At 37.2% G+C, this 15,014-nt stretch overlaps 1 protein-coding gene across 2 annotated transcripts in view; it reads left to right on the top strand.

Moving 5' to 3' along the window:
• Window positions 1-15,014, top strand: part of VCL (vinculin) — a 108,038-nt gene that overhangs the window by 59,204 nt on the left and 33,820 nt on the right. For both annotated transcript variants that reach the window (XM_077778601.1, XM_077778600.1), the window contains exons 3-6: window positions 3,802-3,952; window positions 4,135-4,243; window positions 6,383-6,505; window positions 8,720-8,880. In XM_077778601.1, the coding sequence (XP_077634727.1) occupies window positions 3,802-3,952; window positions 4,135-4,243; window positions 6,383-6,505; window positions 8,720-8,880 (544 nt within the window). The remainder of the gene's footprint in view (window positions 1-3,801; window positions 3,953-4,134; window positions 4,244-6,382; window positions 6,506-8,719; window positions 8,881-15,014) is intronic.

The following is a 15,014-nucleotide window of genomic DNA, read 5'->3' as shown; positions in this document are numbered from 1 at the left end:
TGTCTATTAATTTTGTCATAGGTGTCATTTCTGGGTTGTTTTTGAATGATTGTTTTTTCTCTTCATTGTGGTTGGTGTTTTCATGCTTATTTGTATGCCTGGTAAATTTCCATTGGAGGCCCGTGTCATATTACTACTGTAACAAACACAACACAAATGTTTTATCTTCCAGTTTTGGAGGTCAGAAATCCAAAATGGGTTAGTAGAGTTGTGCTTCTTCTGAAGAGTCTAGGAAATAATCCATTTCTTTGCCTTTTCCAGCTTCTAGAAGCTGCTCCTATTTTTAGCTTATAGCCCTGCGTCTCTCTTACCTCTCCTTCTGCCATTATATCTCTTCTTCTGTTGTTAAATCATTGTGAAATAAGATCTTCAATGTGCGATAAAATAGCTGTCAGCCTAGAAATCTTTACTACAGAAATAGTCTTTGAAGTAGGAGGACAAAACAGGTATTTTCAAACAAACAAAAACGGATACATATTGTTACCAGCATTCTCTTCCTAGAGAAAATTATAAAGAATATAATTCAGACAGTCAGATAATTCTAGTTGTAAGGCCTGAGATATAAGAGGGAATGATTAACCAAAATATGGGACAATTTGTTGGTAAATATAAACAAACTTTGACTTACATAGTATAACAATGTAATATCTAATGAGGTTTAAAGGTTAAAATGAAAGATATTACATACTATGCATGAAAACAACATCAACATAAAACAAAACTTGAAAACAATAGCCTAAAGGTCAGGAAAGGAATGACTGGGAATTAAATACGCTAAGATCATTCTTTGGGAAGGAAGTAGAAATAGTGACTCATTTTTAGATTTTTATGAGCACTGAGAACTGTGCAAAGAGGACAGCTTTTAGATTTTTATTTTTTATTTTTTAAAAAAAATTTATAGTTTATTTTTGAGACAGAGAGAGACAGAGCATGAGCGAGGGAGTAGCAGAGAGAAAGGGAGACACAGAATCCGAAACCAGCTGCAGGATCTGAGCTGCCAGCACAGAGCCCAATGCGGGGCTCGAACGTACCAACCATGAGATCATGCCCTGAGCCAAAGTCGGCTGCTTAACCGACTGAGCCACCCAGGTGCCCCTATTTTAGATTTCTAATATGCCAAGTATGCAGGCCAAAATATTTAAGGTGACTACAAAAAGAACAGAATATATAACCTTTCAGGGAATAAGAAAAAGATAGAAAAAACTAGCAACCCCCAACCCCTGCCAACCAAAAAAAAATAAAGAAAAAAGAAAAAAATGTGTTAAAATTAATAGGCAATGTAGAAAATAAACAATAAGATATGAAAAACAATCCTAAATATATCAGTAATATTAATACATTTAAATGGCTAAATTAAGTTAAAAATTCCTAAGCTGGATAAAAAATATGTAGCTATATGATATTTTTAAAAGACATATCTAAAACATAATGACAGTGGGGTGCCTGTGAGGCTCAGTTGGCTGAGTGTCCTACTTTGATTTCGTCTCAGGTCATGATCCCAGGGTCATGGGATTGAGCCATGCGTGGGGCTCTGTGTTGAGCATGGAGCCTCCTTGTGATTTTTTTTCTCTTTCTCCCTCTGCCCTGCTTGCATTCCGTCTCTCAAAAAAATAAAATTTGTACATGGATGTTAGTCAACAGCATTATTCATAATTGCCAAAAGATGGAGACAACCCAGATGTGCATCAATATATGGATAAGCAGATTTTCAAATTTTTGTATATATACATAAAATAAAATACTATTTAGCTATGAAAAAGAACAAACTAGTGACACATACTATATAACCTGGATAAACTTTGAAAACATTTATGCTAAGTCAAAGAAGCCAGACACAGAAGGTCACATAGTACATGATTCTTTTTATATGATATATCCAGAATAGGTAAATTCATGGAGACTGAAGGCAGATTAGGGGTTCTAGGCGACGGCAGAAGAGGGGAAGCGGGGAGTGATTACATAATGAGTTCAGGCTGCATTTCTGAGGTGATGAACGTTTTGGCCCGAGAGAGGTGGTAGTTGCTCAACATTGTGAATATACTAAATGCCATTGAATGGTATGATTTAGAGTAACTGATTGTATGTTATGTGACTTTCACCTTAGTAAAAAACTATTATCTAATTTTGGTCTATCATACTGATGAAGATAAACTGAAGTTTGATTATATACCAAGTTGTTGAGACTGTGAGGAAACAGGTACTCTCATCTATTGTGGTGGGAATATAAATAACTTCTGTGGATGGCAGTATGGCAACATTTGTCAAAATTGTGTATCTTTGACTCAGCAATTCTGTTTCTGGACTGTGTTTTATAGATACATACATTTTAAAATATTTTTCTTGCAGCCACCTGGGTGAACTAGAGGGTATTATGCTAAGTGAAATTAGTCAGAGAAAGACAGATATCATATGACTTCATTTATAAGAGGACTTTAAGATACAAAACAGATGAACATAAAGGATGGGAAGCAAAAATAATGTAAGAACAGGGATGGGGACAAAAACATGAGACTCATAAATATGGAGAACAAACAGGGCTGTGGTGGGGTTGTGGGAGGGGAGATGGGCTAAATGGGTGAGGGGCATTAAGGAATCTACTCTTGAAATCATTGTTACACTATATGCTAACTAACTTGGATGTAAATAAAAAAATATTAAAAAGTGATATTTTTCAAGGTGATTTATTGTAGCAGGCTAATAAATTATGGGCTAGTTGTGTAGCTATATTAAAGAATGAGGAGGTTCTTTATGTACTTTTATTAGAACATTTCTGTTATATTAGGTGAAAATGAAGAGAGTATGCATAGTATGAACCTATTTGTATAAAAAAGTATAAGCCTGTCTTTGTTTCTGGATGCATAAAATGTCTTATTTTGAAGAATACAGAGGAAACTTGTAACATTGATTGCAAATAGATGGAATTTGAATGCCTAGGAGATAGTGGAAAGAAGGTGCATTTTTCTCTGTCTGTTCATATATGTGACTCTGCATATTCTATAACTTAAAATTAAATTAAAATTTTAATTTAAAAATTAAAAAGGAACAGTAAACAACCAGTCCTCCAAGAGTGACCCAAAGCCACATTATGAGGTCTTGCTCTTCATTGATTTCATTCATTCATTTATTCTGTATGGTCAGGTTGTCTATGTTATTAAACTGTATTAATATTAAACTATCAATAACTGGTTCTGTTATTAATGCTAGTGACCTTTTAATTAACAACATAGTTTTAGAGGGCTGTTTTCAAACAGTCCAGTGGATTTGTCAAATCTATTTAGCTAGACAAATGAGAAATTAAGCATTACTTCATACTTTTGGTTTCCTCTTAATCCTTTGTGTTATCTGATTATTAAATTTCATTTAACACAGTGCTTTGGTATTTTACTTCCAGATATTATATCTGAAACCGTTGTCAAGGATTTCTGTTCTTTGTGTAGTATCTTTTAATGGCAGTGTGTATGGGGTGAGGAAGAAAGAAACAAAGGAGTTGCAAGATGTATAGCAACCTAGACTGAAAGGTCTAAAACATTTCGTCATCATTTTTTGTTGCCAGGAAATAACAAAGAACAAGGGCTTAGTGAAATGAATGAGTGAATGAATGAATCAATGGATGGATGGATGGATGTGCCCTCCTTAACTGTAGATTTTAAAAGCTAAAATCTTAAGTCCTATTGTAAATTGGTCTTGGTGATTTTCCATGTAGGAAAAAAATGTGGATATGGCCCTTCATTCTTTGCATTTGCACGTGATATTCTTCTGCTTGGTTCCGCCAGTGAATTAACTCCATGTTCTTCCCCTCAGGGTGGAGAATGCTTGCACCAAGCTTGTTCAGGCAGCCCAGATGCTTCAGTCAGATCCTTACTCGGTACCTGCTCGAGATTATCTAATCGATGGGTCAAGGGGCATCCTCTCAGGCACATCAGACCTGCTCCTCACCTTCGATGAGGCCGAGGTAGGCAATCTGAGGCCCATGCAGACCTCTTCCAGACAAAAGTCTTAAAGATAGTTTTAAAGGTAATAATGGAGGATTGATGATTGTTTAGCATGGGAAGATGTTGAAAAGCTACACATTGAATTAGCATGTGTTCTACTTATTGTTTACTCACTTGACTGAAATGTGAAATATATTTTCAGGTTCGTAAAATTATTAGAGTTTGCAAAGGAATTTTGGAATATCTTACAGTGGCAGAGGTGGTGGAAACTATGGAAGATTTGGTCACTTACACGAAGAATCTTGGACCAGGTTAGTCATGTCCACTTTTTATAATGAAAAGTTTTTACGGATGGTCCATGTTTGATCAAGGTGAAAGGAGTACTCCCTCCTGCTTTTTGTAGAAGATTAGTCATGATGCATTGAGTTTTGAGGTGTCTGTCCTCTGCTGATGGAGCTGACACTGTGTTTCTACTGAGGAGGTATCATTGTCTCTGAAAGCTGAATCTGCTTTCTACAAATCCTGGCCCTGCCTAATGAATTAAACTAGACATTGTAAATGTTGCTGGAGAATGTAGGAAATACTTTTCTATTACTGTAATGCTTAAGGCCACCCTGAATTCTGACCCCTCCATTCCACATTCTACAGCATTCTTTCCCTGTCTGCCAGCTGGCCTGTAGCTCTTAATGACCTTGTGGCTTGTTAATTAGCCTGCCTGCTATTACGGATTCATGCCCTAGCCCAAGGCTACATAATATAATCAGACCTAGAAGGAGAGAAGAGCTACTGTGACTAAGTCTCATTTTGAAATGATTGTTTAGTCACCTGAGAATTGAATATTCAAAATACATGAATAGATAGCAGCTTTTTCTGTTAGAGGCATATAACATGAACTTGAGGGTCCTTAAAGTATAATTGAGACCGATGACAGGATAATGCCAGATGTTTAACTTGTCACTAGTAAAGGTATTCATATACCACCTCATAAGAGTCTTTTGTCTTAGGTGAAATGATTTTTCTTTTAAAATTTTTACTGTTTATTTTTAGAGAGAGAGACAGAGTGTAAGCAGGGGAGGGGCAGAGAGAGAGGGAGACACAGAATCTGAAGTTGACTCCAGGCCCTGAGCTGTCAGCACAAAACCCAATGTGGGGCTCGACCTCACAAACCGTGAGGTCATGACCTGAGCTAAAGTTGGATGCTTAAACGACTGAGTCACCCAAGTGTCCTGGCGGTGAAATGATTTTTAATTCACAGTATTTTCATGAAGTTCCAATACCGTCTTTCTGTAAACTTATGGCAGTTAAGAATTTCTCTGAGCCATCTTTGAAGATCACCAGGAAATGCCTTTAGAGCAGTATTCTTTAAACTTTCCCATAGCACTGAAAAAAAGTTTACTTCTTCAAGTAAAATCTTACACAGAATCCTAACATGGGAAAGACAAAAATGGAGCTACCCTGAATGAGGCAGGGGCAAACCCTTCTTTCTCACCCCCCTTTGGTACCCTTTGATGATCTGTGAAACTACTTCAGAAATCTTAAGAGCAATTTGAAAACCGAAGAATTAGAGAATCACATAGCACCTTTGAATAATAACCAAAGTAAACAAAAAGTGCTAGCAGGCTGATTCCAAAACACCAGATGCTTTTGATTGCTGTCCTTACTATAATTATTTTTATAATATTTCTATTTGTTTCTAATTATAAAAATAGTACATGCTTATTTTGGACAAATTGGAAAGTACATAAAAATAAAAGATGAAAACAAAACACATTATTGTAATTCTTAAGATTTTTTCAGCCACTAGATTCTCAGTATTAGGCTCCCATGAGATTTTTTTAAAAAATTATTTCTTTTAATGTTTTTATTTTTGAGACAGAGAGACAGCATGAGTGGGGGAGGGGCAGAGACAGGAACAATCCAGAGCAGGCTCTAGGCCCTGAGCTGTCAGCACAGAGCTCGACGCGGGGCTCAAACTCACTAACTGCGAGATCATGACCTGAGCTGAAGTCAGATGCTTAACTGACCGAGCCTCCCAGGTGCCTCAGCTTGCATGAGATTCTTATATATGTGCAGTGGGCCAGATACATTACGTGAACCTGGTATGTGTAGTTACCAGGCAAAATATTTTTATTCAGTTTTTGCAAATACATATTTTTCACAAATATGTTTTTATATTTGTGAATGTGTTTATGTCAACTCTGTGAAAATTATGTCATATTTAGGATTTACATTTAATAAATTACTTTTAATGAAACGAATAAAGTTGCAGTGTTAGAGCTGTCCTGAAAAATTCTTATCATAGATACTACAGTTCAGAGATAGTATCTGTTGTTTAAATAAGCCGGCAGTCAGTGTGGACTTTTGTAGTCGTTCGTAATGGATTTAGGTTCAGAAAGTGAATCTGGACTGTTTCACCACTCACCCTGCACAATTTATTCCTTATGCCCCAGGAATGACAAAGATGGCCAAGATGATTGATGAAAGGCAGCAGGAACTGACTCACCAGGAACACCGAGTGATGTTGGTGAACTCCATGAACACTGTGAAAGAGTTGCTGCCAGTTCTCATTTCAGGTATTTTCTGCCTGTACATTATCTACAGGAAAAAAAAGTCAGTATATTCTAAACTCCTGAAGTTCATTTTCTTTTGCTGCTCAGTTGCATGTCCTTCAGGCTGGGTAAAAATTAGCCCTGATAGATTGGGTGTTACTTGATGGCTGTAGCTGATTGGCTAAGAACAAGTATTCATCTTCCGTAAGGCCCTCCTTCTCCTGCTTTTTGGAAGCTGCCCTTCCTGTTGCCCAGCTCTTGTTGTCCTCGTTCTACTAGGCTCCTTTTCTAGAAGGTAGAATCTCTAGAAACTTTAGTCATGAGCTTATGAATATTGATACTTTTATTGTGTTAATGAAAAAAAAAACCTTAGGAGCTAGAATGGATATTGTAGAGTACTGTATGACAAAGAAATGAACCCAAAGTCCTTTTCAGTATCATGCTAACTCAGTTTTTCCTAAAATAAATTGAACTCTCCAGAGCTGGTGGTCTGTACCAGATGGGACTACTTTTCCACTGGGTAGAGCACAGAAATACAGACATGGTGGCTGCTCTCTCAGCTAGCAAAAGGGAGCTACACTCATTGGGTGTTTAGTATGTACCAAACACTTCATGGTTTACACCAAGTTATGGGTTAATTAGTTTATCAGAGGGTAGCACTATAGTCTTTCTTTCTTTCTTCTTTTTTTTCTATTTTCAAAATCTTACGGGCATGTCACTGTCACCCCCAACTCCTGCCTTCCTGCTTTGGGATCAGGTAGTAGCTAAAAACGGAGAGGTGAATATAAGAGCTCAGAAAGCCCTTATATGAATTAGAAAACAAAAGATTTGTAAATAGAGTCTTATAGTCTCTGTGGGAAATATGTTTTTGAGGCCAGCTGTTCCATGTGATAGAAAAGTTTTGGGAGCAAGATTTCTTTCTGATCTGGATAACTCAATAAAATGTTGATTAATCTTTGTTTTCACAATTTTAATTTATGGGAAGATACTCTTTTTCTCTAGTGCTTCAAATTATTTTCTTCATTACTTTTGGGGGATTAGAAAGTTTCTGCTACATGTTGAGAGACATTCTGAAAGATAAACTCAGTATTTTGGGATCTTCCATTAGGATTGGGCCAGTTACAGTTGTACTGAATGTTTTCGTCTTGTCCTATTGGGTGTGTGTTGGATGAGACCAGTGTTCGGGCTGGGATGATAACTGATTTAGAAGGATATTGGATATTTTGGTATTATAGGTCATCTATATATGCATGTCAGATTAGCTCCCTGATCATGTTGCAGTGATGTCTTGTACGGTTGCCGATACTGGAACGCCGTTGGCAGCCTTCAGTGTATTGTTTGTTTTGTTTTTTAAAAAATTTTTTTTAATATAATTTATTCTCAAATTGGTTTCCATATAACACCCTGTGCCCAACCCAACAAGTGCCCTCCTCAATGCCCATCACCCACTTTCCCCTCTACCCCCCCACCCATCAACCCTCAGTTTGTTCTTGGTATTTAAGAGTCTCTTAGGGTTTGCCTCCCTCCCTCTCTGTAACTTTTTTTCCCCTTCCCCTCCCCCATGGTCTTCTCTTAAGTTTCTCAAGATCCACATATGAGTGAAAACATATGGTACTTGTCTTTCTCTGCCTGACTTATTTCACTTAGCATAATACCCTCCAGTTCTATCCACATTGCTACACATGGCCAGATTTCATTCTTTCTCATTGCCAAGTAGTATTCCATTGTATATGTAAACCACATCTTCTTTATCCATTCATCAGTTGATGGACATTTAAGTTCTTTCCATGATTTGGCTCTTGTTGAAAGTGCTGCTGTAAACATTGGAGTACATGTGCCCCTATGCATCAGTACTCCTGTATCCCTTGGGTAAATTCCTAGTAGTGCTATTGCTGGGTCATAGCGTAGTTCTACTGTTAATTTTTGGAGGAACCTCCACACTTTTCCAGAGGGGCTGAACCAGTTTGCATTCCCGCCATGTTTTGTTTTGTTTTTAATATATATATTTTTTAAGATTTTATTTTTTTTAAGGTATCTCTACACCAAGTGTAGGCCTTGAACGTACAACCCCGAGATCAAGAGTCTCATGTTCCACCAACTGAGCCAAACTAATATATTCTTTTTAAGACCTTAGAAACCCAAAACATGTACTCAAATATGGAACATCTTGTGTGAATGTTGTGATACAGCAAGATCAAATTCCAAGCCTAGTTTCTGATCATTTGTTTATTTTTACAGCTATGAAGATTTTTGTAACAACTAAAAATTCAAAAAACCAAGGAATAGAAGAAGCTTTGAAAAATCGTAATTTTACTGTAGAAAAGATGAGTGCTGAAATTAATGAGATCATTCGTGTATTACAACTTACTTCTTGGGATGAAGATGCCTGGGCCAGCAAGGTATGTGTTCTTGGAGGGGAAATAAGCAAGCTCCTGAATTCTCCCCTCACATTTTATCTTGTAATTGTGCGTAGCATAACTCAGATTTTATGAAATAATTTTGACTTCACTTTTCATGGGTTTCATGGGTTATATGCTGCTTTTGTAAGTTTACTTTTCCCCAGGCTAGAACAAATGAATGGGTATGTGGGGTGAATGGCTGGTTGAAGGCTCAGATGTGTAGCTTTTTCTTTAAGCTGGACACTTACTAGGCTGGTGGAGGAATTCTGATGTGATGTATAATCCGCTGGGTGGGAACCCTCCCTTTTTATGTGGGTGGTTGTTGCTTGGTGACTAAGTAAGATACAGAATATGCCTGTGACTGAATTTTATGGAAATGTTTCCTTAACCAACTTTTGACCTAAGAAGTCTACAAAGGAAACTGTTGGCATTTTTACGTGTGTCCCTTCATCATACCATTTTCCTTGAGGAAAGTTTAATTAAAATATTAGTTTTCATATTTGTGAAAACCTCGTTTGAAGGTTCCTATTCACCCTTTATCTAGAATTTCTTCCTGGACTCCAAAAGAGTTGGTGGATTCCTTCTAGAGCCCAGCAGCAGTGGTCTTGTGTTGCTGCTTCTTCCTGTCTACTTCTCCCTGTCTGGTGACTGTCTGGGAGAATAGGGGCACTTGGGTTTATGCTTTCCTGGGAGGAGCCCAAGAAAAAAAGCAGTGGGGGAAATACACTGTCTCCAGGATCCAGCTTCCCCACCTGTGACCCAGAAAATATTTCCAGAGGCCCCCCAGCAGGCTGGTAGCAAAGAGGGGATTTATAATATGGCTTCCACTGGGTGTCCACCCAGAGCTTCCACTGGGTGTGTTTATCCTCCAGGACACCTATAAGGTAAGGTCAGAGTTGGGGGTCTTAAAATTACCAGCCCTCTCTCTTGTTGCCCAAGAAGTGAATCTAAATATGCAGAAGGAAATTAGCTTATCCTAACTATGGATTTGTTTACAGAGGCATGAAGTTCTTGAACGGGTTCTAAGACTGTATTTTAAATCTATATGGTGAAATCATTTAATTCTTTGATACTTAATTTTGCTTTTGCATATTTGACAACTTTCACTTCCCTGTTATGACTTCTTTATGCATCTTTTTTTTTGTTCTCTTGTTTGTTTTATTCTTTTTCTCACATTTAGAAGGTAAGCTTTCTCTTGCCCTCTAGTTTCTTTTTCACTTAAAAAGAGAAAAAGCATGTCTGTGAGGTTTTCTTGTGCTGTGTGCTGTGCCTTATTCCGTGTGCCGGTGTGTAACACTGTGCTCGAATATGCGTCAGAATGTGATTTAATATGGGACTCAGGGCTGTGTCCGGCAGACTGACTCTGGCTCATATTGAGCTATTTCTTTGGGGAAAGCAAAAGAAAATACATTATTATGGGATATTAGGCTTTCTATATTTGGTGGGTGCTTTCATCTTTTTGAACAGCCTCCTGAGAACTGTTTTGGCCTGGTTATTCCCAGTGACTTCATTTGAGGGTCAAGTTTCTCCAAGTAGCTGGGTGACCTCCAAGTTACCTGTGGACCTTGCTCTTAGGAAAGGAAACTTCCAGCAGATGCCATTACTATATTTGCATTTCCTACTGGTCTTCTTTGCAGGCTCTGGAATTTTGCTTTAGGAGATGTGTCATTGAGGTTTTAAACCATACTGAAAATGAGTAGGCTGAGGAGTTTAAATGGGGCACCTGCCCTTCACAGTAATCCCAGCCTTCAAAATCAAAAAGGAAAAAGTTAAGTGTATCTAAGTTTTTCCTAACTTCAGTCCATGGTTCACTGCCTGTCCTGCTAAGCTGTGAATCAGCCATAGTTCTCCATGACCTAATGTTTCCCTAACCTAACCTAATCTCTTCCTTATTCTCTCTCCTTTGCTTCTACCAGATGAGAAATAGTAAAAAAGAGGAGCAGGCATTACAACCTTAATGTTTTTCTATTTTTGGAAGGGAAAAGTTATCCGTCATTTAGCTAGTAAGTGTTACTAAGCTTTATTTTGTGCAAGTGCCATTGAGAGATGCTGCTGCTTCTTCTCTTTTTTTTTTTAATGGTCAGTGGAGTTTTTCAGGACAAAAATTAGGCACTTGGGGAGATATACAGAGGAAATAGAGCTGGTTCCCACTGTGTGCATTCCTGTAGCTGTTTCAGTCTTATGGTGATCTGGAAGCAACCAGATGGTTAGGGTACTGCAAAACTATCAGAATGAAAGTGAATAAAATTAGTTCACCTGAAAGAAGCTCAAGTACATAATGACATCAGAATGAACAAGAAATGTTTATTTTTAAATCTCATTTTGCTTTTGTTATACATTTGCCTGGTTCAAAAATCAAAATGCTATAAAAAGATCTACATGTCCAATCTTATTCCAACCCCATCCACTCTACTTCCCCCATCCCTTAAGTGTGATTGTTTATATTAGTTGCAAAAACGCTTAGAAAAAAAAATTTGCCCTGAAAATGGAAGTTGGTAACTAGGATTTTGGTTTTTGAAAAAACCTGATTTTTTTCAGTTTGGTAGCATTATGCATCTTTCATTGCTCAACTGTAAGCAGTGAGTTAATCAGACCATATGTCTGTCTTTGACCACTGGGTCTTCATTCTATTTAATACATATGGTATCTTTTACCTCCTCTCGACCCTACCAATAAAGAATTAACTTTGTCTTACCATACTTGTTTCATGCTTCCCCATTGGTGCAGTTTTCTCCTGGAAAGTGATGGTTCCTCTAGAAAAGTGGGGGAAGAAAGTAAGTGGAAAAAATTCTTGGTAAAAGTACGTCTTGCCGAATAAGTTAAGTTTTTAAAGAGGCAATGCGATAGCTGATTATTTTACCTTTTATACCTATCTTCAAATTACAGATTTACAAGTTTAAAAGTACTTGAACTTTAAACACTTCATTTTATTTTGAAAGTAAAAATTTTCCCCTCTTGAAATCAACAATCATAGTGATCATTAAAAATTAATTTAGTATACATTGTGGAGCAAAAGGATTTGTGAATTAAACACAATTATAATCCTCCCTCTGTAAATTTAGCAGTCTATACTTAATCTTTTTTTTTTTTAATTTATGTTACTTGTTTCTTGTTGCATGCTGAGAATCAAGAGGAAGTGAGAAAAATTTTAAAAGCTAAGAATTTTTGAGCGCTACGTAGGCGCTCTCACAACTGCACCTTGAGTCATTAGATGCTATTATTCAGAATTAGTTCTTATGTGGATCTCCTTCCACTGTGGGCCTAGGCTAATAGTTTAACTGTAGTGACTGACTCAGATGTCTTGCACGGAAGATTAGTGTACCCTACCAAAGAAGGAAATACTGGTTAGCACATGTGATCCTATAATACTTGCTCTTAAATACAGACCGTTGAGATTTATGGGTTGATTTTTTTATTTCATTTTTGAAAGCATAAGGTTGTATGTGAGGATTTTTTAAAATTCAGAATATCTACTATGAAAATGAAACATGATTTAAGATTGAATCAGTTAATTAAAATTATTCCATTTTAGGTGTTTTTATTACTGAGCTATAGTTGACATACAATGTTATGTTAATTTCAGGTGTACAACATGGTGGAGCTTCTTAAGGAGTCTTAGAGTGTTTTATGTTAGCAGCCAATACAATAAAAGACTTATCTCTTGGAGTTTGAGATAGTTAATTAGGCATTTATGATATTTTAGCCCCTCCCCTCTAAAATAAGAAAAGCTCCAAATGTTAAAGCAATTTAACATTTACCTTCTGATCCAAGTTATCTTGTAGTTGGTACCTCTGATTTTGTGCACATAGGTGGCATAGAATTTTAGAGCTGGGAAGGTATTCTTTTTTATTTTGGCGGTGGGGAGGTATTCTCAAGGATGGGGAACTGAATGAAGCCTAGGACAGTAACTTTCCTGAAATTTCAGGGGTAGACAACTTTCTCCATCACTTAAATGTAGTTTGTAAAATTTTGTTCTACTGCCCAGTCTATGCTTTCCAGAAATATCTTTGTTTAAAACACTGATTTAAGGGGAGTGAGGGAATTTGTCAGGAATGGAACAGAGTGGGGAGGGGAGGTGTCAGTGGGAAAAGGGAGAGTAGGTTGGGTAGCAAACAAGAGGAGGTCCTTAGTCCCATACTGAAAATTTTCTAGAATTTAGCCTTGTAGGACCTCTCTTTTTCTATCACAGTTCCTCTTGATTGTTTGTAGGAGGAACTCTGGTTCTCAGTTCTATTCAGTGTTCTTTAGATCTAACTTTGCATTACATTTCAGGAGTGTTTCACTTCCTGGGAATGTGCAGAAAGGAGTTCTTTTAAGGTTGTCCCTCCACTTCCTGATGTGTGACAGTGCCAAGCCACTGTGGTTTTTTCATTTAAAACTTGAACTCAGAAGAGTTTTACTATTGAAGGGACCATAGGGGAGGTGACATGCCAGCTGTCCCTAAAGTTGCAAGCCTAAATCTGGTCTTTTTGAAAAACAATCACTCTTAAAAAAAAAATAAGAACAGGGCACCTGGGTGGCTCAGTCGGTTGAGCATCCAACTTCGGCTCAAGTCATGATCTTGCAGTCTGTGAGTTCGAGCCCCATGTTGGGCTGTGTGCTGACAGCTCAGAGCCTGGATCCTGCTTCAGATTCTGTGTTTCTCTCTCTCTTTGCCCCTCCCTTGATCTCTCTCTCTCTCTCTCTCAAAAATAAATAAACATTAAAAAAAAAAAAGAACAAAAAAAAACTGAGAGAAGATACTGGTGTGGAGACTTTTCTCCTTCCCAAATTTGTGGTTTTACAGAGAAAATATTCAAATGAGGGTGCAGTTTTCTTTTTTCTCTTCTATTTCATATCCAGATTGTACTTGGTATTTAGGCTTGACATGGTTTAATGAAAACTTTGTGGAACATACTACAGTTGACCATATGGTTATTTTCACCCTCTATAAATATATCTCAAAATTGACTTCTGGTCCTAGTTCTGTGACTTGGTTTATATCATATTCAATATTAATATACTTCTTATGTTGCTTATGACAATTCTTTGAATTCCATAATAAATATTGCCCTTCAAAAGAAATAATATGTGGGATTCTTAGAAGACCAAAATATTTGTTCCCATGGACATTTTTTATTTTAATAGACACGATATTAAAATGTAAGGTGTTTAAATATGTGTTCAATACTTGATCTGTTCCAGAAAGAATTGAAGGTGGTCCTTTCAGTTACTGTTCTAAACACCAAAATTATCTAAAATTCATGCCATTAAAAACTTTGGTGACCAATTGAAATTCCCAGTTTAAAATTGCAGCTTCATTTCAACTTTGCCATAGATTCTTTTTAGGGGAAAGCCAGCACCTCTATATTTTAACTTATTGATGCTACATCATCTCCCACTCAGGTGTAAATTACTCATTTCCTGAGAATTAGATTCTCTCCGTCAAATGTGGTGGCCATTGATGCTTTATTAGGGAGAAAAAGCAGTTATTTTTGAGGATACTGAATACAGCAAAGCCACTTTTTTGCCATTATGTTTCAAATAATTTTTGGGCAATGGAGAATAAAATAATTCATTTAGGTTAGTGAGGATTATGATTTTGATTTCTAGAGCTGATTTTCTGGGCAGTATTAGCCAAAGCCAAAATCAACAAGGCAAAGACCTGCTGACTAGAAAGTTAGTAGAATCTTTGGCAACTCTTTTTGGTAAAAGGAAAAAGTTCATGAATTTCATGTAATATAAATAGATTTGATGCCAGCAAACCTGAGATCAGTTGGGTTTGTAGGACTGAGCCCTTGATTCTTAATTTGTAAAATTAAATTATATTTATTTTTAATTTTTGTTTTTGACACACACACACACACACACACACACACACACACACAGTGCGAGTGGGGGAGGGTCAGAGAGAGAGGGAGACACAGAATCTGAAGCGAGCTCCAAGCTCTGAGCTGTCAGCATAGAGTCCGATGCAGGACTTGAACCCACCAATGGTGAGATCAGACCTGAGCCGAAGTCAGATGCTTAACCGATTGAGCCACCCAGGCACCGCATGTAAAATTAAATTATATTTAAATTTGAAGCTCAATAAAGTAGTGAGGGGAAAAATACCTAAAACAGGACCAAACTTGCAAGAAATCCTCAATTAAAGA

Source organism: Crocuta crocuta, unplaced genomic scaffold (assembly GCF_008692635.1).
Source record: "Crocuta crocuta isolate KB4526 unplaced genomic scaffold, BGI_CrCroc_1.0 scaffold167, whole genome shotgun sequence".
NCBI lineage: Eukaryota > Metazoa > Chordata > Mammalia > Carnivora > Hyaenidae > Crocuta > Crocuta crocuta.
This window is presented reverse-complemented; position numbering and strand designations above follow the sequence as displayed.